Source organism: Xenopus tropicalis, chromosome 9, assembly GCF_000004195.4.
Source record: "Xenopus tropicalis strain Nigerian chromosome 9, UCB_Xtro_10.0, whole genome shotgun sequence".
Classification (NCBI taxonomy): domain Eukaryota; kingdom Metazoa; phylum Chordata; class Amphibia; order Anura; family Pipidae; genus Xenopus; species Xenopus tropicalis.
In genome coordinates, this window is record NC_030685.2 from 34,072,547 (window position 1) to 34,097,154 (window position 24,608).

Below are 24,608 nucleotides of genomic sequence, written 5' to 3' on the forward strand. Positions count from 1 at the left end.
ACTAAAAGGTATAGGCAGGAAAAAACTCTGTGTGGCCCGCTCCATAGGAGTCTTAGTGGCCCCGGTGCCTGGGTCCCACGTTGGGGGAAGTCTGTAGAGGGAACTCAGAAAGGGCCCTATAGAACAACCCCTGGTGCCAGGTAGCTCTGGCCGTAGAATTCAGAGGGAGCTGTAGATCCTGTCTCCTGAGGACACTAGACAAAACTGGATCAGTAAGGAAGTTACGGGGGTATAGTACCAGGGAGGAGGGGCTTCTTCCTCTCTAGTGTCCTGCCTCCTGCTGGTAGATACTATACCCATGGTCCCTGTGTCCCACAGACACCTGTAAGAGAAAAGGGAGATTTGTCGTGGGCAACTAATCTCCCCGTGTGCCAGAGCCCTAAAAGTGTTTTCTAATTAAGGGGTTCTCTTTTCATGCTTTATCTTATACTTTGAGGTTGACCCTTTTGTTACCTTTGAAAAAGTGAGTAAAGCAAACAAAAACACAAATCAAAATCTAGAGAATTATTTTTATTATGTACAACTAATGCACAGTATGCAAAAGATGCAGAAGTGCTCTCAAGTGGAATGGAGTATATACAGGAGATATATATAAAGTATATAAAGGAGAACTAAAGCCTAAAAGAATGTGTAGAAAAGCTGTGTTTTTATATCCTGAACTTAGTGTACCAGCATTGAAGTTTAGCAACCCTTAACAGCAATAACCTCTAATTGCCACTGACACTGCACATATGCTCTTTGTGCCGTTGTTGAGAAACTAAGCTTAGGGGTCACAAAAAATCATAAAACATTAGCAAAACTTGCAGTTACAATGGTCACAGAAGCTAAAGGCTCAGTTATCAATTTGATCCAAAATTCACCAATTGCTTTGATGACATCTGAATTACTAACCAGCTTTGTATTGTTAACTGTATATTGTGAGTCAGTCCCTAAGCTCAGGAAACTGAAAATGCCCCAGTAGCTCCTCGTTTATTACACATGCTCAGTGCTGCTGTCAGAGGCACATATCTTAACTGTTAAAGGGCTGTTTTAGTGTTTGGCTGGTACTAAGGATCAAAATATAAGGTTCAAGCCCAATTCTTTGTTGATCTTTAGTCCTCCTTCAAATACAGCTCTATTTTTATAATTTTAAAATTCTGCTGTTATCTGACATTTATCAGGGTATCAGCAGCAGAAATGCATGCCCAACTAGATCTCATTGTGAGCACATGCTACACAGTAAGCACATATTCCTTATAAGCATTTGTACTAGCACAATGCAAGGTGTATTGGAACAGTATCTGCCTGTAACCACAGTGGGTGGACTTTGTACATATGCATTAAGGGCATGGCAACTCAGCAGAATTACATTTTAGCACTTGCCATACGCAACAGTTACAGCATAGCTAACATTACATAACATCTGTTGTCTACTTGAAAATCCGAATATGCCCAGAATGAAAAAGCATGTTAGTTTTCATAATTCACTAAAGGCACTTGTTAATTTCCTTGAATAAGTACTTGAGCAAAAATTGCACAGGGCAGAAAAATAAAAAAAAGATGCAATTGGTCTAAACTTTGTAGGCTTTTTCCTGCATCTGCCCAGTTTGGTAGCTATTTCAACAGCTGGCCCCTAGGGCTCACTGTCTCTAGAAATCAGTAGTTTGAATGTAAGCACATAAGATATAATAAAAAATCAAAGTTGAATATTACATTTCAAAATGGAGGGCAAAATAGGAAAGTCAGCAATATATATAAAAAAAAAAAAAAAATAGATGATCTGTTTCACAAGGGCTTTAAATGTTGAACACCCCCTTTAAAGCCCCCAAACCAAACATTTTGGTCATGCTTGAAGAGGTAATGCAAGAAAGTTGACAAAGTCAGATGACTTATTTTTACTGGTTAGCCTCCCTGTAATGGTTGTCCCTGGAATTCAGGCAAATATTCATAGTTATGTCTGGCCTAGCCCCACCACTGCTGCACAGCCATGTCAACTTGGGTTGGGGAATGGCCTTGAGTTCTTGCAGTCAGAGTATAAATATATTTTTCATACATATCCCAAAAGGGCTGCTAGATATACCTGCAGACAATCATACAATCTCCCATCTAGAAACCTGAATGTATGCCAGGTGCTGTACTACAAACTACGGCAGCCTGTTCATTAAATTTTAACTCTGTACCGCTTTCCCAGACAATATTTTGAATAACTGTAAACAGTGGTTTAGTAACAGTGAAATTAAAAATGGTCCATGTCTTAGCAGCTCACGCACTCCTTACAAATGTCCACAGAAGTCCAGTCTCAGAGCTGCATGAGTCCAGTGCATAGTATCCATTGTAAAATTCTATTAAAACAATAAATTAAAGCCTGCAGTTTCTAAATTATCATCTTAACTACCCCTTGAGGCGAGTGCATCCCCTGCACAGGCGTGTTTGAAGGTAATGATCCAAATTCCAGTCGCTTTATTAATCTGAAAAGACAAATTTATAAATACATTTAATTCCAGGCACATTTCTCATCTCACAAGGTCTAAGTCACTTAAATAAATATAATGCAACATTTTGAGCTTTCAAATCCTGATAAAGAGCTGTTGAGAGCCCAAAATACTGCCTTGTGACCAATATTAAAAGTGTCTCAAACACCATGCAACTATTGTGCCACAATGCACTTATGTTCTAGTAAAAGGTAAAGCATAGCTAGTGTAAGGACTGTCCAGGCTTTGATTCAAACACTTAGGGGCACATTTACTAAGACACGAATCTGAACCGAATTGGAAAAATTCCGATTTGAAAACGAACATTTTTTGCGACTTTTTCGTATTTTTTGCGTTTTTTTCGGCGTCTTTACGACTTTTCGGAAATTGTCGCGACTTTTTCGTTACCAATACGATTTGCGCGAAAAAACGTGAGTTTTTCGTAGCCATTCCGAAAGTTGCGCAAAATCTGGCAATTTTTCTGTAGCGTTAAAACTTGCGCGAAAAGTTGCGCCTTTTTCGTAGCGGTAAAACTTAAAAGGTGCGACGTTTCGCGCAAGTTTTAATGCTACGAAAAAATCGCAACTTTTTGCGCAAGTTTTAACGCTACAAAAAAATCGCCAGATTTTGCGCAACTTTCGGAATGGCTACGAAAAACTCGTGTTTTTTCGCACAAATCGTATTAGTAACGAAAAAGTCGCGACAATTTTCCGAAAAAATCGCAAAATACCGATCATTACGAAAAAACGCAATCGGACGCATTCGGCCTGTTCGTGGGTTAGTAAATGTGCCCCTTAGTTTAGCCAACCAGAGTAGCTGTGGCTCATTTAAGGCGAGGTTGGTTTAAACTTTGACAGTGCAAGACATAACTTATCAAACAGAATAAAGTCAAGCCACACCAACATATATGGGTAAATCAGGGAATGCCAATGTCCCACTTCTGATGAAGGACTTGTGTGTCAGAGCGAGCTCTTCAATGAAGCTAACACAAAGTTACTTGATAGCACTGGTGCCTCAAAGTATTCCCAGGTATTCCAAGAGAGATGTATAAGGGTTTGATATAGGCCATGAGTAACAAGTATTAAACATAATCTAATCTACTGTTTGGCATTTTTCTGTCTGCATATTTTAAATACATAATGTAAGATCCTGACCCATCCTGTTTGATCCCTAAGAGAAAAAGATAAAAAAAATGCTTTACCCCTTTTCAACAGATGATCCGCTGGCCATACTTAATCTGTTTTCAATGCCTTCTCTAGTTTTGTTCATTCTAGCCGACACCGATGTAAGTGGCCTGTTGGGAGACTGCTCATGCACAAAATTTCTGCAAGATGCCAGCTTAGATTCCAGAGCCTATGTTGAGCAAAAGGGTTAATGAATCAGTAATTGGTGGTGTTATATTTTTCACATATTGTAAAGCTTCTCTTTACTCTTTATCTAGAGTTAAATATAAAGCTTCTCTTTACCTAGGGTTAAAAAAAAAAACAAAGCTGTTACATATCTGTAAATACTGTTTTTTACATTTTACAATATAAAAAGTTAGAGATTTAATCTAGTGCCAGAGATCATCAACCTCAGTCTAGCCTGACATATGTGCATCTTGTAGGTAAACCCCTGATGAATATATTTTAAAGTTTTTAAAACATTAGTTAACAGATAAATTAAGGGGCAGATTTATCAAAATGTGAGTTTAGCACTTAATGCACAAAAACTCACCCACATTCTATTCATGGGATTTTTAGAAGTGTATTTATCAATGGGTGAAAGTTAGAACTCACCATTTGATAAATACACTTTAAAAAATCCCATAGGAATGAATAGAACGCGGGTGAATTTTTATGTATTAAGCTCTAAACTCACATTTTGATAAATCTGCCCCTAAGAGCCATTCACAGATGATGTTCTCTGTCTAAAGCTTTTGAACTGCACTGTTAAATTATTATATTATGAGAAGCTGCCAACTGTTAGTCTTAGGCAGCTACGGAGGGACAATATAATGTAATAAACCAATCATAGTGTTACATATGCATGGGCATCAGTAAGCTAATAAATATTTTAGCTAGAGAAGCAGGATAGGCAACCCTAAATTTAACAGTATGAAAGAGTACAGGATTTCATATGTTTCTAAAGCAACTGACACACCTTGGGGGAAGGCATTACTCCCCCTAGAGGTCAATCTTTGGAGGTTGGCATTAGTTTCCATGTGGCCACCTTTGAGGGCAGCATTGCTCCCCAAGTGGTGCATCCTTTGGGAATAGCTTCCCCCACCAAGTAGTGCACCTCAGGAAAGCAATTACTTATTACCCAATTATAAAACCATTACTCATGGTTTGGGAACTACACAAACTTGAACAATACAAAAACAATCCTCACCCCAACTTTTCTAAGCAGATCTCCTACTATGTTCAATGCGGATATCCGTGCACACGGTGTTAGTGGGGTACCGCTATAACCATCATCCAAACCTACAAGTGGCACAAAGAAAGAATCAGTACACAAGAACTTGCTAAGAAAAAACACATTTAAAATGACTTCACACCAGGAGATGTTAAATAATCTGAATTAAAGTGCTTTTTTTTTTTTTTTTGCATTAAATGTTGGTCAAGCACTTAATAAAGTATTTCATAGCAAGGAATATATTCTGTTTGTGTTAATTCTATAGTCACATAAAGAGCCATGAATTGCATATGACCCATGTTTATCTCCCAATGTAAGAGCTAGACCCCATTGTATTCTACCTAATTTAATATTACCTGCTGTATAAATATGAGCCTATTTTTTTTTACTACTGAGCTTGAGCTCAAAATTGAGCTTGCTCTCACGGCTACACAGCAGTATATTTATATAAACTGTAGTAGTGTTTCTGAAGCAAACATGATTTTTACCAGTGAAGGGTAACATAACATTACACATTTAAATGCATATGAAATCCTTTCTTTTTTGGTCCTTTGATAATGCATTCAGGGAAGTATGTTGCCCATAGCAACCAATTCAAGTTAGAAAACAAAAGCAAAAATCTGATTGGTTGCTATGGGAAGCATGACAAGTTGTTTGTCTCCAATGCTCATAAATACACCCCTTAATGTATACATAAAACAGATGCAGTTAGGGACATTTATGGCTATGGCACACACAGTGCCTTCCCAACTGGCAAACCACTAGTGTCGCCTCCCACATACTTCAATAAGAACTGCCTAACACTACTTGTACAAGTAGTTTTAGGCACAGAAATGTTTATTTAGTCATGCTCTGTTTACAGCAAAGGAGATATCCACCCAACAGTTTTGTGTGTAATAAAAGAAACTAAACTATACTGGAAAGTTGCTTAAAATTAAAGCAGTAGCATAACTACTTTTCAATTAATGAAGTGGCTTCTGCTGAACATACATAAATGCAATCTATTGTTTAAATTAAGAAATAATTATTTTGCATTAAACCAGAAAATGAAACCAATGAAATGAAATTTTTCACTTTCTGACTTCCTGATTACTAGCTGGTTCTGACAAAACAAACCATCAGTTCATCAGTTCACAGGAAAACCCCCTGCATAAAAAAAGCTAGTCCTCAACTCTACTACACAATTACTATTTACTGCGTTTTTTTTTTTTTTCAAGCAAAAATTGCATATAAATATATATAAATGCTGCTTACTTTTAATGGTATCAATTATCAGTTTTCAAGTTAGTTGACAATGTAATTGAATTTGAAAGCATTTTGTCGAACTGATACTATTAATAGATACAGGTATAGGACCCATTATCCAGAATGCTCGGGACCAAGGATATTCCAGATAAAGGGTCTTTCCATAATTTGGATCTGCATACCTTAAGTCTACTAAAAAATCAAAAAAACAAAAAATAATAAGACATTAAATTAAACCCAATAGGATTATTTTGCATCCAAAAAGGATTAATTATATCTTAGTTGGGATCAATTACAAGGTACTGTTTTATTATTACAGAGAAAAGGGGAATCAAGTTTTAAAATTCTGAATTATTTGATTAAAGTGGAGTCTAGGGGAGACAGGCTTTCCGTAATTTGGAGCTTTCTGTATAACGGGTTTCCAGGTAAGGGATCCCATACCTGTATATTGTATTGGTAGTCAGCTCTCTTGCAGCCATGACTCTTGCTCCCATAATGCCTTGCATGATATCTGAATAACAGACCTGCAATAAAGGAGACTAACAGAAGTGTGCAAGGCATTTTAGGAACTGGAGTCTTGGCTGAATAAATCATGTTACTGTAGCCTGAGAAACTTAGAAAACAACAGAAACTGATGTTATTTGCACACCAGTTTAAAATGTTAAATACATTAGAAATTGTCATTTTCTTTCATTATGCAAATAAATACACGCATTTTGGGGCATTCCAAATATCTACCCATGTAATAGCTGCATTACAGAAGGCTGAAAGGCCAGACTTTTTTTTCTTAAATTACGCATCCAATTTTGTTATGTCCTTACTTGTTCTGAATGACAGGGGAGAGGTCAGAGTAGAAGCACATCCTCTTTGACTTAAAGGCGTTAAAGGAGCTGAGGGAATGGCTACTGAAGCTTTAACTGATGTGTCCATTCGTTCAGTTTCAGGACTGCCCATGTTGGATTTAGGCTTCTCTTGCTTCTGCTGCACAGCCAGTTCCTGCCTCAGATCTGTTTTACAGAAGAATATCAGTGTAAATGGCAAATAAATTCAACTTTGCCAGTTTTAAATAAATCTTATGCCGAACCAGCAACAAAGAGCATTGCATTCTAAATTATGTATCTGCAAGATGTCTCTATACTTCACTTTCTAGAATAGTTAGAAGTTGGTGGAGCACTAGGTATCTAAATGCATTACACTCATCCCATCCCATCCTTAAAATGGGAAATCATGTAGTAGGCCACCATTGTTTTGCTGAACCCATTTAAAGGAGAAGTAAAGGTGAAAACTAAGCAAGCTGTATCAGAAAGGCCTATGTAAATACAGCCATAAGCACTCGCAGAAAGGCTGCACTGAATCCACTATCAAATGAAACACAGGATTTCTTGTCTTTTTTTTTTTTTAATAAACATGTTCTTTGGTATCCTACTTCCTCTCCATCAGGGCTCCTTCAGGTTTGGGGTCCGAGTATGCGCTGCTCTCCCCTCTCTCCCTTCATTTTTTTGCTCCCCTTCCAATAAGAATTCATAAGCATGAACTGAGGTAGAGCTACAGCAAGAAGCTAAGGAGACCAAGCTAAAATGGCAGCTGCTGTCTTAAACAAACGGAGGAAGCTTCTAGGGCTGTTTACTCAGGTATGGTAATGCTTTCTGCAGAATAAATATAGAATTCTAATTTGCACTAATGCAGCAAATCTACTGGCAGTTAAATACCAAAATGCCTTTCCTTCTCCTTTAAGGTGGCTTCACATGGGTCAGTCCTGTCCTATACCTGACTGATGAGCCTCCGGGTAAAACAAATTTTGTACAAGCAGTAATATGGCCATCTGGCTATTTTTTTGGTTGTTCAAGCTGACAGTCCAAACAATCAAAACAGCAGAAAGTGAAGAGCTGTTGCTCCTTTATTCCTCATTTGCCTATGCAACAGGCACTGACCAACATGGTGCATCTGCAGATGATAATATTTAAACCCGCACCATTAATTCAATGACAGACAGTACAGAGACATTGGTTAGGTTTGCCTACTCAACATACATGTACCAATAATCTACTATTTTCCGATTTGGCAGAACCCCAAATCCTTTGTAAAAGATTTGGGCGAATACCAAAACCGAATCCTAATTTGCCGCATGCTGGGTGTGTCATAAAATGTTCATGTTCCGTGTTTATGATTTTAATGATTTAGTTCAGCCAGGAGCATGGATTCCGCCGAATGCTGCTGGGATTTTTAGAAGTATATTTATGAAATGGATATGGAAATGGAGTTCAAACTTTCACCCAGAAAGGCCCTAGCAGCCATAGCTGCTAAACCACCAAACTGGAAAGCTGCTAAACAACTAAAGCTAAATAACTGAAACCCATGAAAAATAAATATGAATACCAATTGCAAATTGCCTCAGAATAGCTATGTCTATATCATACTAAATGTTAGTTTAAAAGGTGAACAATCCCTTTAAAACTAGCAAACTACTACCTCTTTGTGCAGCAACACTTTTATTAGCACCCTTGTGTTATTCTAGGCTAGGTTAACCCTTGCCACAAGTGTTGCACTCTCTTTAAGGGAGAATGAGTAAATCTGTTATTAAGCCACAACCTGCTGACATTATTTCCATGTATAAGCAATACCTTATATTTGAACGGAGACATGCAGAAAACATCAGATTAGGGCCAAACTGGGACATTTTACCTCGAGCTTCATCCTTTAGTCTCTGCACTGATTCCAGAAGATTTTCCTTTTCATCCAGCTCACTTTCAAGAAAAGCATTTCTCTCAATGGCCTGATTTAAACGCTGCTCAAAATCCTCCAGAGACATTATTGTAGCTCTGTGAAAAGACCACAATAACGACTATGTAGCAATATCACTGTCCATAAAATGGTTATCTGTGTTTTGTTTGCAGGGGCTAAAGCTTTAGATCATGAAAAATTCTACATTTTGGGTTTGTAAAAACCAGATATTGGATACAACATGAATATATAGTACTAATTCTGGAATTTTGTCTTTGTACCCAGAGAGAATATGATATAAACATGGCATAGTGGATATGGTGCTTTAAAATAAGTTATAGCATAAAGCAGCATACAATATATATCCATTATCATAAATTTGATTCTGTGTAGAATTACTGCATATTTAAAACATTGAAATTATCCTGAAAAATTCTATTTAGTTATAATGTATGTTTATTTCATTTGTAATTTTAAGTTGCTTGCTAGACAACAATATGACATTGTGGTACACCGTAGATGACCCTCGGCATTAAAGAATAAGTAAACCTTTTTTCTTTTTCTATCAGTAAAAAGGTCTCATCAAAAAACCCTGCTAAAGCAGACTGGCTCCTGCTGCCTCCAGGCATGCCCAGAATTGGAGAGAGAACAGGAAGAGGGGGCGGGGCTTCACTCTGCACAAGGAAGCAAAGAAAAAGGATCAACTTCTAACTGAGGAACCAGGTCAGAGAGAATGCTGGGATAAAGGCAGGTAATTCTGGAGGCTGTTTAGAGTAATTTTACTGATAGAAAAAGAAAAAAGGTTTACTTATTCATAAATACATATGACATGGCAAAATGTTTTGCATGGGGAAGTCTTGAGGAAATTTTTATTAACAGTGAACATAAACATCACCTGTGATGTTGCCCATAGCAACCAATAAGATCTTTGCTTTTATTTTCTAACTTGTAGGTGACCATTCAAATCAAGTTGTTGCTATGGTCAGCATCACCAGTGGCATTTGTCTCCAATGTTAATAAATATACCCTGGGTGTCTGTGGTAAAACAGTGTTACTGTCATATCACAACAAACGGCGCTGCAAGAAATAAAGGGCATTTTGGGAGACATTGTAACTTTTAGCAGGAAGAGTGGCCAAACTTCCATGGGGTTTCAAAACCCTTACACCCAGATCTTTACTAGTGGTCTTATCCTTTTTTAAAAAGCTACGTGTGGGACAACCAGACTGAGACCAATGCTGGCATAGGTCTAAGAAAAATAATGCCAGAAGTAATTACCATTGCATGTGATTTTCCTTGGTGTCCTATGATGGCTTGGAAATTTTTTGATCATGAATATATATGCAATTGCACAAAATAACATGGAGCCAGTTGATGAGCATCGAGTACTGTTGCCTTTAAGAATGTACCACCTGGCACTGTATAACTCCACTGACCTCTTAGCCCTCTCCAAGTCATCATTAGCTTGTTCTAGCTCCCGAATGTACTTTTGCAGTTGATCTCGGACTGCTTTGGTTTGAGAGAGATCTCCTTCCAATGAACATATCTGTACATAGTTTTCTGAATGTTGCTCCTCATACTTTTCCTGTGGACAACAATAAATAAATTATGATTTAACCTGCACTGGCATATTTTGTTACATTGATTCTTAAGGAGGGAAAAAAATAGCCATATTTGTATAAAGGCAAAATCTCCCAATAGTGCGATGAATTGAAATATATCACTTCAACAGCAGATAAACTAAAGTTGCCAATTTAGCAGAAATTCTATACTGGTAAGATATGCACTAAACAGACAAAGAACAGAGATGTACAAAATTATTACCTAGAAGAATAAATTAGAGAAACACCTTACGCAAGAAGCTACTTATGGCAGCTCAAGATTATGTCTCATTTATTCAGAGATATTTCAGTTACCTCAGTGCCCTTATTGACCCTGCAACATAGGCAGCCCCCAGCATCTGTCTGACAAAATGCCCCTCATGTATAACAACTTAATGTTTCAGATATGTATCTTTAGCTTATGAACACAGCAGAGGCTAAACCAGAAGAAAGATGTATAGCTATGTGATTTATTATCAATTATGCTTTTGACCTGAAGTTTTTTACATAAGTGGTCTTTCTATAGATTTTACTCCATTCAACAGAACAGGTAGTTCTGCTCTATGAATGTAACATATCTAAATAAGTCTAATTTTGCATCTAAAATTACCAGTACTCAGAAAAGAATAAGGCCAAGTGCTAACATAAGACAGTTATTCAGGCCCTACAGGCATCAGCACAGCTGCTGGATTACAATATAACCATTTGTCCATTAGCAGAACATCTGGGATGAACCCCTCCCTTAGAGTGATGACACACGCGATTTTACCCGTTGTTAAACAGCGGGCAACAGATATCCCTATTTTGTAACATGAGTGAACAGATCGTGAATTTATCTCATTTTAGAACACCTATAAAACCATGGGTTATGTTCAGAATGTTTTCACTGTTTATTCAACAGAGGTAAAAGCTATGGTATATGAAGTGTCTTTATCTCTACAGATTGATAGTAGTCAAATCAAAAGCAAGTAAGCAGAGTAAATTGTATTATAAAACTGAGAATTTATTACATAGGGTGTTGAAATGTCGGTGGGACATTATTAGTATTGAGAATCACAATAGACATAAAATAACAAATTCTGAACTTTAGAAACAACCTTTTGGCAGCACAGAAGGACAGTCTCACCTGTTTGCAAAGGTTGGCAAGCAGGCAATGTAGGCAATCTCCTGGAACAAACCTGGAATTTAGCATTAACATCCTGGGAACAGATCAACCTGACCTAATGCTGCAGGTGCACTGGAATTATAGCTATCATATTCTAGCCAGCTGGTGCTATAAAGGAACCCCTCACAAGCAGCGAGTCCTTAATATAGCTCATGGATGCAGGACGCAAGGGCAAACAAATGTATATGATGGAGTAGGATAAAGGAAGAGATAGCCAGTGTGGCTCCTTGGTCTCCATAGCTTCCTGCTGCAGCTCTAGGGGCTGGTAGCATAGATCACACATTCTGATGGGAGGGGGAGCAGGAGAAGGGAGAAAGGAGATAGCTGCACAGACTCTGGTCCCAAAAATGAAGGATTATTCTGTTTACAAAAAAAAAGGAGACAAGAAATCTTGTGTTTCTTTTGATAGAGTGACTCAGTCTAAGTGCTTATGGCTGTATTTACATAGACCTTCCTGATAAAGCTTAGTTATTTAGTACCTTTCCTTCTCCTTTAACCTGGGCCTGCACTCCTCTTAAAAAAAAAAAAAAAAAAAAAAAAAAAGTGCACCAGCTCAGGGCAGTTTTTAGCAGGGCTGACCACTGCCATCTTCCTCCAGCTTTTCAGGCAACCCTGAAAGAAAGGTGCCAGCTTAGAGTAAGAGGCAAACAATGAGGGCCACTGAGATTCCATAACTATTTGGCAAACCGTAACAGCTTTCCTTGTCCTGTAAGGTTATACAGAATATATTCCGAAGATACTCTAAACTAGGCTGCCATTAAAAGATTTTAAAACCACAGATATGTTAATTACCTTAATGCCATCAAGTTCCATTCGCAAACGGTTGTTTTCAGAGAAGAGGTCTCTGTTTCTACCCTCAATCTGCTGGAGCTGAGCCTCTAGCTCTGCTTCATATTCTCTACTGGCCTCCTGAAACTCCTGCAGCTCCTGTTGGGCTTCCTCAGAGCTATAGGAAGAAGCATAAAGCACATTATAATGTATTCCCAGTATGTGCTAATGCTGAAGGACTCTACTCGTAAAATGGCATACCATGTCTTATATTTCATTGCCACACTTTTCCAGTAAATGATCTCTTCCTCCACAGAATTAAAGATGTTGTTTTCTAAGTCATCCATGGTAATATTTCCATGAGAAGGCTGCAGTAAATATGTTCACGTATCTGCAAACACACAAAGTAAACAATCATACTATTATCTGTACCAGTTAGCAGTAACCACTTCAGAACATAACAAACATTATCAATGGACAATATTGTCGTAGATCTTTTAAAGCTTTGGCCACCTGTGCAAGTCACAGGCTAAACTTACCGTTTGACTGTGATGTGACCAGATATCGATGGAAGCAGCTGTGGGTCCAAACGTAGGAGGCAAGCACTTACTAGTCTTTTTATAGTCTGCATGGGTAGTTTTCTTTAATTTTGCCCAAGGAAAGACAAAGCTTAGTATTGTGAGAAATATATTAGAATTACTATGGTCAGAGAACATGCAGGCTGTTATTACTTCAAGAAAAACACTTTGTCTCAGCAATGTTCCTCTGAAAAAATAGTAACTGATACAAAAGCCCAGTGTCCCCATAAGCCTTACAGTATAATACTGCTCTTTGTGTAGCACATTAGAGTTTGCAATAGGCTGAGCTAGCACATAGTACTCTTCTCAGCCAGCTTAAACATGTGCCATTAGAAAGAAAATAGGAAAAAAGATTTCCAACAATATTATTGTACTGCATTAACGATAGGAAAGTTGTGTACATGGTCATGTGCGTATCACTGGCATGAATGCCAATCACACGGTGTTGTGACTTGTTTTATTCTGGCATCACTGTTGTCTTGCTGTGCAATTAACGTTTTACAGGCACAAACAAGCAAGAAAGTGGAAGCTTGATTTTGACCACTGATCCCACTCTGCAATTTTTTTTTTTTATATTGTTTTGAGGCATTGTTTTGGCTAGTAAAATAGTGTGTAGCATTTTCAATTCATTTACAGGCTCCCATAGTTTTATCCTTTGGACTTTAGCATGTTTTATCTTTGTATTTATACACATAAATGGGATACAATGCTCTATAGTTAAGTGGAATTTTTTTTTTTTTAATTGTTCTCAAAACTATCAGAATATAAATCTAAATTTTGGAACAGACATTTTCCCATTTTAGATTTGTCAAAATGTATATTTTAAAAATTCATTTTTATATGGTCAGTTTGTCTGCACTGTGTGTATGGGAAAAGCAGGATTTACAGGAGCTGAAGCAGCAACCAAGAAATGCATAAGCACTATTTTTATATTGGGGTCTCCATAAACCACACTTAGGTAATCATAAGCTTTAAACTGTTCAGAAGACTGCTGCCATTAATTTTTAGGATAGGTTATATTTATATCAAAGGACATGTCTGAGATAAGATGTGAAAAATTAAAGATTAGAGTAGACTCAAAAAAGTCATAAATACTTTAGCAAACCTTTGCAGTTTCATAGTTTGTGTTGAGTAGATAGTCATATTTTAATTCTATTATTAGTCAGAAATAGTCAAACTGTCCAAACATGTTGAGCTCTCTAAGTGGTGCTAGTCAGACAGCAAACCTACCTTGGCTAAGGACCACATCAATATGGCAATGTTGTCCTTGCCTAACGGGATTTCAAACCTAACCAATGGATATTTTTAGGGCTTATGTATGGCCACTTTAAATTATACTGATTTTTAGAATGGGGCTTTGAAAACCCACTAATGAAGTTTCTGATCTATCCAGGAAAGTCCATAAAACTATATATATTAATTGTAGAGACACAGGGTTTTCCCTGTATTTACATGTATATAATAAAATGTTTAGTTTGTTTTTATGTATGTATGTATATCTTTATTTATAAAGCGCTACTTATGCACGCAGCCCTGTACAGTAGAATACATTAATACAAACAGGGGATTATTAAGATAATAATAGACAAATACAAAGTACAACAATACAGATAGATACAAGATAAATACAGTTGCAATAAGAGTCAAAGACACAAGAGGATGGAGGTCCCTGCCCTGTAGAGCTTACAATCTATATGGGAGGGTAACTTACAGACACAAATAAGAAAATGCAGTATAAGGGCTGTAGGTCACAGTGGGTGACACTACAATATAAGTGCTGATTCCCAGATCAGGTGCTGGGTGTATTATACACCCAGCACCTGTATTATAATAACAGTTAATGTTTTAATTGTCTTTGACTGTTAAGTGCTTTATCTTGTTATGGAAGTGGAATTACACTTGGGATATCCTGAAAAATACAATATTCCTAGGTAAACTAAATGTTCCATCTCATAAATTCCTGTAAAAAGCGCAAAACTGAAGCAATACAGCTAGCAGCGAGCGCAACTCATGGGCTAAACTGGTCTTGTGATGTTACAAATGAACAAACGTTTGTTATATTTATTATGCAGGGCACTGTGTGTCCCACCACAAGGGAAGCACTAACTGATTTTATTCTGGCCTGTGGCTCTGATAAAAAAAACATTTATTTCTTCTACATGTTAAGCACTGTCATGCACAGCACTTCACAACAAGTCAGGGACATAAAGAGCTGGGGGAGTGGGGGGAGGTGAAGGGGCAGGATACTGACCAACTTACACAGATTACAATGCTACACTGACATCAAACATACTGGGAATGTATGAGCTGCAAACTCTAACCTCACTTATACATGAAACTAAGAATTTGCCATTAAGCCCATTACACATATCAAACTTCAGGGTTGCCAGGTAGACAACAATACATAACGCAAAGGCAATAGTCTGTAGTGATAGCAAGGCCTGATGGGAAACAAGCTGCCGTGTGTCACACAGAAATTATAGTATAAACACCAGTACAGGTGACCGCGAAACTCGCTGGCCGATGCCAACTCACCCGAACCCCGATTTTTCGCTCCAGTCCTATCACATCCTTCTCAGACCCGCACCGGCTTCTCTTTCCGACGTACTTCCGGTTTTTTAAAAGACGCACCCGAAAGCATCCACTCTTCTTCTACATTATGCCCCGCCTCCCGTTGCGCTGCAGATGCCGAGTGAGGGAATGGGCGGAGCAATTGAGCTAGTTGCAGGCTGCCCCCAAACTGCGGATTGGTTGTGTTCAAAGCGTGAGTCAAAGCAAATGAAAGTTAAGAATGATGGCCCTGCTATATTATGGAATTTGCAAATAAAATGCTCACGAAGGCCTTATAATCGCTTTGCAAAAAGAGTTGATATTAACAAAAGATGTTCTACATAGGTGACACCACCCCCTGCCATATACTACAACAGAATATTGGAGATTTGGCGTGATACATTCCAAAATAAAGCACTGGGTAGCAGAAAAATACTCCATACCCTATTACAATGCAAATCAGAGCTTTTGAAAAGCTGGTGGTCTATTGCTATTAAAGGAACAGTAACACCAAAAAATAAAAGAGCTTTAAAGTAATCAAAATATAATGCACTTTTGCCCTGTACTGGTAAACTGGTGTGTTTGCTACAGTAACACTACTATAATTTATATAATAAGCTGCTGTGTAGCCATGGGGGCAGCCATTCAAGCTGGAAAAAAGGAGAAAAGGCACAGGTTACATAGCAGATAAGTTCTGTAGAATACAATAGTGTTTTATCTGTTATCTGCTATGTGCCTGTGCCTTTTCTCCTTTGAATGGCTGCCCCCATGGCTACACAGCAGCTTATTTATATAAATTATAGTAGACTTTCTGAAGTAAACACACAACTTTTACCAGTGCAGGGCAGCAGCACATTATATTTTAGTTAGTTTTTTACACTTTCATTTTTTGGTGTTACTGTTCCTTTAACTCTACAAATCTCAGTACAACTTGAACTTCAACTTCAAATATTCATAGGTCCCAGCAAACCTTAGCAGCTGCCACTGTATGTAACATACGTTGAAAGTATCTTTCAAGTGCATCTGACTCTTAATTATAGCCCATGGTTAAGGGGTCCATACATGAAATCAGATTTTTTTTTTTCAGAAAAAAATCGTATTTTTTCTAATTTATAAAACTTTTCGTTATGTCCACAATATTTTCGTTAAAATTCCACGACTTTTCAAAGCTTGAATAAATTCCCAAATGGTCATAGTCATTGCAAAAAATCATACATTAAAGTATCAAAGCCAGAAAGGTTTTTGCGCCGTTCACGATTGTTCGGACAGTAAAATGTTTTTACTTTCGGAACGCAACCACATTTTTGTATGACTGAGGTGGCCAGCTATTTCCTCCACCAGTGGATTTTTCAAGACAAGTCTGGATTTTTAAATTGAAGAGATTATTTGAAGCTACCGTATGAAATGTTGGAAATATTTTTATATATATTTACTTCAATACCCTTTCCCCCCTCTATAGAAAGCTTTCTATATAAAAACATTTTCAGCTAATTTCTTGAATTGTGGTAGTACTAAAAGCATGCACATACATACAAATATTGAAATTTGAATACCATCATGACCCAAACATGATGTAAACATTCCAGCATATAAAAGTTATGCATGGATCAACACCCTGGCCAGGAGGATAAAGCTGGCAGAGGCAATATGGTCACTGCCAATCTAAGTAAGGAGTGCTGCATAAAAAGTAAAGGGTTTTGCACAATAAATATTGGGTTCTCAAGGAATAATGGTGGCCAATTGCTTGCTAAAGTTTTACTTTTAGGAGTTTCCTTGTCCTTTAATTGCACAGGGAGACACATGGAAGTGTGAATTTTTCACAACCATTGTCACTGTTTTTATTGCTTTATTTTGTGATTTTATTGTACTTTGAAATGTACTTTATGACATGTTTTTACAGAAGACATTCACACATTCTGGGTTAATTAAGGTGTGCATAGATATCCAGGGTTTCTTTAGACTTTTGGAATATATTACTGGTTACTTTGCTTTTCCCATTAGAACAAGACTAAGGGGCTCCGAGCGTATTTCATTTTACAGATGATGCAAGATGGCGACCTCTGTTCATTGCTACAATGTAAATAGTAAATCTCTTTATTAAAGTCCCCCTACATGCTATGCCGTTAACACAATTGAAATGACCTAGCATGGCCTAGTATGTACTGGGTCACATACAGTACTTCTGTGTGGGGGGCCCCACTTTGTCCAAATTATCTAAAGCCCTTATTGGATTTCTGCCAACTATGCTAACTCTGCTAGCATAAGCCAAGTAATAAGTTGAAATGTTTTTTGATCTATAGCCTGTAAAGAGGGCGGAAGGGTACTAAAGAGTTTTTAAATGGCTCTTTTTTCATAGTGTACCTACCTTCATCCCAGTCCTTTTCCCTGAACAGTTCCAGTGGTTGGTGGAATTGCTGCCCATTACTATAAAATGATCTTACATCCAGCTGCTGCTATAAAGCTGGCTACCCATCCTGCTGTGTGACATGACTTTTTCTATCATTTATTGTACAGAGAGCACGTGCATAAAAATCCACTTTTTCTGTGTAAAATTATAACCCCTTGAGTTTCAGATATTTCAGTGCTGGAACTGGAATGACCAGTAAAGGACCAGTAATGTCAAATAATAAATAATAAACTGAAACTATAGCTCATTGGGACCCATGGATAATTAATTTAAGCCCCCCCCCCCCCCCAAATCTTCAGTAAGTTTACCAATGGTGTAATTATAGAGGGGGGTGTGGGTTTGCTTCCTCTGTTTAGGGGCCTGCAGAGGGGGTTGCAGGTGAACCACCATGCATGTGAAATTACAGGTGATCCGTGATTTTTTGCACGTCGTAGATGACCCAGGATTTCGGCCAGTGAGGGTTGGAATTCAAGAAAAAATCTTGCGGGGGGCTTTGGGCCCAAACATTACACAAAATATATAAATACCCTATATCCAATTCTCACCCAAATGGTACAGAAGATTCCTTAGATTTATACAGTACATATTGGATCTTGCCATGTTGTTTCAACATTTGAAAGATTTAGCAGAGCCTATAGTAACTGTAAAAGAATACTGTCATGGAAAAACATGTTTTTTTAAACACATCAGTTAATAGAGCTTCTCCAGCAGAATCCTGCATTGAAATCCATTTTTCAAAAGTGCAAACAGATTTTTTTCACATTTAATTTTGAAATTCCGTATGGGGCTAGCCATATTCTTCATTTCCCAGGGTGCAACAACCATGTAACCTGTGCTCTCATAAACTTCAGTCAGACTTAACTGCTGAGCTGCAAGTTGGAGTGATATCACCCCCCCTCTCAGCAGCCAATCAGCAGAACAATGGGAAGGTAGTAAGATAGCAGATCCTAGTAGATATCAGAATAGCACTAAATAGTAAGAAATCCAAGTCCGGCTTGGGACTCCTCCAGTTACATGGGAGTAGAAGAATCAATACATTAACTGAAAGCAGTTCGTAGCGCTGGTTCTTTCTGAAAGCTCAGGATCAGGCACAATGCACTCAGATGGCTGCCTACACACCAATATTACAGCTAAAAAAATAAATTTGTTAAAATAAATTATTTACTATGTAAAGGGTCATTTAGAAATAAAAAGTACACTATAAAAATCATGACAGTATCCCTTTAAGAAGGATTTGAGCTGGAGAGAGTGCAGAGATGTGCAACTAAAATGGTAAAGGGGATGGAAGATTTAAACTATGAGGTTAGACTGTCATGGTTGAGGCTGGAAAAAGGCACTTGTGAAGGGACATGATTACTCTGAATAAGTACATTAGAGGGGATTATAGGCAGATAGGGGGTGTTCTTTTTCCCCATAAAAATAATCAGCACAAGAGAGGCCACCCCTTTAGATTAGAGGAACGGAATTTTCATTTGAAGCGCTGCAGGTGTTTTTTTATGGTGAGGGCAGTGAGGTTGTGGAATGCCCTTCCGAGTGATGTTGTGATTAATACCTTTCAAAATGCCTTGGATGATTTATTGAACAAGCATAATATCCAAGGTTATTGTGATACTAAAATCTACAAGGGCCATAAGGCTAATGTTTTGGGAACCACTGCTATATAGTATAGGCAGGAGCTGACTGCTTTCCAAATCATTCATGTTTTAGTTTCCAAATATAGCTACCCTATTTTCCCTGTATCTAGGATTGCCACCTTTGACCTTGGCAGGTCTGGACTGGAATTTAAAATAGGTCCTGGTATTTCAAGCACAGAAGCCTAAAAAGCTCCCCCCCCCCCATGCCCACCATATAGTGGCTGTCTATGGCATATTACAGTAGCCCCTCTGGCATTTGCCAGAGTCCACAGAGCAGGTCTGGACCTTGGCAAACCACAAACTATTTTTAAATAGAACAGGGTTTGCACACAAAAAGATGCATAGGCACTGTGGTAGTATTAAAAATCTTTTTTTTTTTCATTTTTTTATTTATTTATTTATAAAGCGCCAACATATTCCGCAGCGCTGTAAAATAAGTGGGTTACATACATTGGGCATACAGAGTAACATATAAAGCAATCAGTTACCGATACAAGAGGTGAAGAGGGCCCTGCCCAAAAGAGCTTACAATCTTTTATGTAGCATACAAAAGTTTTAATGACAAGGCAATTTTAATTTACAAATTTAGCAAAAAGTACACCAATTGAACAATATAATACATACCACAAGAACTGCACAGGTAAAAAGGACACACAGGTTTAGCGGATACACTTGCCACAAATGAGAATTACGCCAACGTTACGGCAGAAAGCCTTTCTGAAGGGGAAACCACAAACTATTGACATTTGGGGGCCTGGTTGTGCCTTATTGGGTTTGGCCGCCTGGTTGTGCCTTATTGGGTTTGGCCATGACATCAGAGATTATTGGACAGAATAATGTTCAGGTTTTACAATGCTGACACCCCAATAGTTGTGACCCCAACAGCGCTAATAAAAATCAAACTGTTCTGGTCAAATCTGTAAAGAAAGCAGCCCAACGCCCCCTTTCAAATAGAGAGTCTGCTTTTTTTATAGCTTTAAATATCAGATCAGATAGCAGATGAGTCGCAGCGCTTCCTATAAGGCTGCTTTGCGTGAGAAAGGAAAAAAAGTTGCATTAGTAGACAGTAGTAGAATTAAAGCCATTGTATCCTATACAGCCTAGTTTAGAGAATGTCATGTGACACAACTATTCAACATTTTTGAAGCCGCCGAAAGTAACTCAGTCGCTCCGCCCTTTCAGATTTCCGGAATCACTCTCCATCTGCGGCGAAGGGAGGGGCGTAATGAAGAAGAAGGGAGGAAGCGTTCGGATGCGTCTTACAACAACCGGAAGTGCGCCGTAGATTGTAGCTGGGGCACAAAGGAGGATGTGAGAGGGACGAAGCGAGAGAAGAGGGGGCCAGGTAAGTTAACAATGGCCTTTACATATACCTATTTGGTCCTTAATGAGTTAACATTGACTTAGTGCAAGGTGTTAACTTGGAAGCTGAATGCAATTAATGGAGAAGAGGAGCTTTTCCCTAGAATGCCTGTAGAAACATTGTATTCATGTAAAATTGAATAGCCGCTAGCATTTTTAGTATGCTGCCAAATATAACAACGTTACACGTAGTTCCCCTTAAAACCTTGCACACACTGAGCTGAAGCGCCATTTCTTAGATTGTAACATCTCTTTGTGTGTGAAAGGAAGGAATAATGACTTGGAAAAGGCCTCTTTGGTGGCTGAAGTGCTGTCTGTGGCTGCATGATGGAAGGGAACGAAACGGCAAACCTGTGCAGTAAATCTGTTGGATGGCTTCAGAAGCAAGATAAAGATGTGGAGCCCTGGTTGTGGAAGCTCTCAAATTGCTTCTCTACACTTACTCAGTCTTTACCTTCTGCTGGCGGAAACCCGGTAATGTGATCAATATTCTTGCTTTTTCTATGCAAGTTATAATATTGTCATTTGTAACATATCAGTGTATCCCATTCTCCATTAATATAAACTAGTTAAATACCCAGTCATTTCATGATTTGTCTTAAATGTTTACATTTCCCATTTATGAGAACTTTTTTCACTGCGGGATGTTAGAATGCAATGCAGAATCTTTTTTTTTCCCTAGCTACACTGCTTTTGACTGTTTCAAGGAGAAGGAAAAGTAAAATCACTTGGAGGTATTAAAATGTTAGGCACCCACCAGTGATCACTTACCTAATACCCCAGGCTGGCGCTCCTGGTAGAAGAAAAATGCACCAGCCCGTGTGAGATATTGGTTTTCTTCCGTCTGTCTTCGTTCTTCCGAATTCCGGGCCAGTGCATGTACAGTAGGGTGAAAATGCAGACTTTTTTGTTAAAGGAGACATATTATATACAAACTAAGACTGTACCGGTGAATTATACTCCTCCTAAATATAGAAGGATTGTGCTTAAAGTTACTAGCCCACTAGTCCCGCCCATCTGTTCCACTTCCTGCTGGCTGAATTCTCTGGATGTGCAGGGGAGCCGTGGCTCTCAGTACATGGCACTGTAGGATAGGAACCAATCTGCAGCTAGGCTGACCTGATGGGGAACTGAAGCCTGTCTTTGCCTGTGTGACTCCAGGGCTGTGATTGGCTTTCCCCCCTCCTGGGCAACTGTTAGGACACGCCCACCCTTCATTTGAAACAGGGACCAAGAACTGATAGGATCTATAGGGAGCTCCAATAAAGGGGCCGTTTTTACAGATAGGATTAATGTTTAGCCCAAAGTGATACCAGCACCATATATTATTCATAATTGCCTGCAAAATCAAGTTTTTTTCAATATATCTAATATTTCTCCTTTAAAGTTTGGTTTTTCTCTCTACTGTACGACACATGTGCAATTGGTGCAAAGACACCCATGTTAGCGGTAGCAAGTCTTTAACACAGTTGATAAATCTCCCTTTGTGTTATTGCCTTAAGGGAAAAAGAGCAAGATTTTAAATTTTGTGCTATAATGCAGCCTGAGGACAGTGGCACATGATGTGGTTTCAGCGTATTGCTCACAGCATTATTAATGCAATTCCTTTATAGAGCAGCATGGATGGTTTTGGGTGCCTTTGTGCTGATTTTTGGCATGACAGAACTGTTCCACCTGCCTTTACTTTAAGGAATACAATAATATGCCTCAGCAATTTTTTGGGGTACTATGTACTTATTGGAGGCACCTTTACGGCCGAGTTATCCCTTCTGAGACATTTTAAGGGAGCAAAATATTTTATGTTCCCTCATAGTAAAAGAAATCATTTCTGTAATTGATACTCCTGGACTGAGAGTGGAGTACAGACAAACACATCAAATCTCATCCCAACTGGGCTACACTCTGGGACATATCCTTCTCCTGCCTTATTGGGGGCGGTCTGTGAAGCCTTAAAGGGGACCTGTCACCTTAAGAAATTGATTTCTATTGTGTTTGTCAAGCAAAATAAACTTAACTTACACTATATACATTATTTTAATCTTATTTTCTTCAGCCTTGGAATTCACAATTGCAGCAAGCAGGCAGGTGCCATTTTGTGGACACTGTTATCAAAGCAGGCATTGCATCCTGCCAAAATCTTGTTTCTGTGCCAGTATGGGGGGACCTGATGCTCATATCCATGCACTGGTTACGAAATTACATGATGCAGAGGGAGGGAGAATGTGAGGAGGGCAGTAACATCTAAAAAGTTCTGAATTGAAAGTGAAAGTAACTCTCTGCCCCACCCCTATGCCTAAGGCATAGAGGCGGGGCAGGCAATATATGATTGACAGCTGGGATTCTTAAATGCTTTTATAATGGGTATGGATGTGGTAATGAAAAAATGGTTTTGGGTTTCTTGTTTCATTTGAAAAGGGTTTTTATTATACAGCTTTTTATGTCTGGGTGACAGGTCCACTTTAATGTAGCTGTTTTGACATTCATGCTATTTTCAGATGATTGTTTTGCAGCTAGTTACTCGACGTTTTGTCCCCCCCCCCCCCTTCCTTTTTAAGACTTTAATGTGCTTATCTTTTTGTTGGTATATTATAATGCGTGCCAGCAATATGTCCTCACTGGTACTGAGACAAAATTTTCCTGTTTATTAATACATTGCACTTTGATAAAGCATGCGCTACTTCTGTATATAGTTTAAGAAACGCCACAGGTTTTTAGTAATATTGTGGGTGGACATAAACAATCCATTGCCACAAACATGTTTTGTCTGCCAGCTATGTTATATGTATTTGTGTGAAAACTAGTCCTTTTGTCCTTGAATACATGCTAAACAAAATTCTCTACTGTTTTTCAGAAAGATTACATGGAGCATCCAAAGCCTAAAGTTGAACTAAAGGATGTTCCTCCTCCCCCACCCCCAGTTAAGCCTTGTAAAAATATTTTTCCAACAGTACCCCTTCCTAAAATCCAACCACCAGCACTACCAGCTGTCCAACATCAAACAGGCCCAAAAGTAAGCTGCTGCGTGCTGTGTTCCAATAGTACTTCTTGTGCACCTGAAATTCGGTGCAGTGGTGGTGGTTATATTCATCCAAACACTATCTTGGACACCGGTACGGTTACCTGCCAGGTAGCCCCAGGGCTATCATTTGCACCTGAAAGTCCTTTCAAAAAAGCTTCAAGTACAAGCACTTTTGTCCCTCGCTCAGCTGGTTTCTCTAATCTTTGTTTGGAAAACCGCTTATCACCATGCCAGTGTCATTCTCAACCAGCACCTTGCTACTCTAAAGTTCATTTAAACCCTTTTCACGGTGACCACCCCAGATTTCAGGTTCCTGCACTTGGCACGTCTCCTAGCTATTTCACCAGTGGGCTTTCGCAGCATGTAGAAAACCATCTAGCACAGTCTGAGTACCTGTCACATTACTGCACAAGTTCTCTGCATTTCAACACACCATCTTCTGCCTTTCTCAAAGGCCCTCATTTTTGCAATGTCTGCTTCGAAAAGGTTTGTTTTATTCAGTTATAACTCTTTATACTCTGCAGTGTTTTTTCTTTCTCAAATATAAGCAAAAATGTTTTTTTGGTCTTGTGTTCCTCTTTGTATACTACTAGTTTGCAACAAAATTTCAATATTTTGCTATTGAAATTAGTATTATCTACCTTTAACCAGATATAAAGGCAAGTTTATGGGTTATTAGGTGCATGTAATGTTCCTTCTCTGTGTATTTAGAG

General features: G+C 38.5%; 2 protein-coding genes across 7 annotated transcripts in view; one reads left to right on the forward strand and one right to left on the reverse strand.

Annotated features, from left to right (window-relative positions):
- Positions 1-495: 495 nt before the first annotated feature.
- nde1 (nudE neurodevelopment protein 1) lies at positions 496-15,499 on the reverse strand. Its single transcript, NM_001007995.1, is given in 9 exon segments — positions 496-2,447; positions 3,652-3,803; positions 4,824-4,915; positions 6,914-7,099; positions 8,775-8,911; positions 10,248-10,396; positions 12,370-12,523; positions 12,607-12,736; positions 15,459-15,499. Coding segments are annotated over 8 exon segments (1,050 nt in total). The 5' UTR covers positions 12,693-12,736; positions 15,459-15,499; the 3' UTR covers positions 496-2,353.
- Positions 15,500-20,741: 5,242 nt separating this feature from the next.
- marf1 (meiosis regulator and mRNA stability factor 1) overlaps positions 20,742-24,608 on the forward strand; it is a 31,942-nt gene continuing 28,075 nt past the window's right edge. For 2 of the 6 annotated variants that reach the window (XM_012970506.3, XM_031892720.1), the window contains exons 1-3: positions 20,743-20,859; positions 21,143-21,350; positions 23,728-24,381. In XM_012970506.3, coding sequence (XP_012825960.2) covers positions 21,201-21,350; positions 23,728-24,381 — 804 coding nt within the window. In that variant the 5' untranslated portion in view covers positions 20,743-20,859; positions 21,143-21,200. 6 annotated transcript variants of the gene reach the window in all.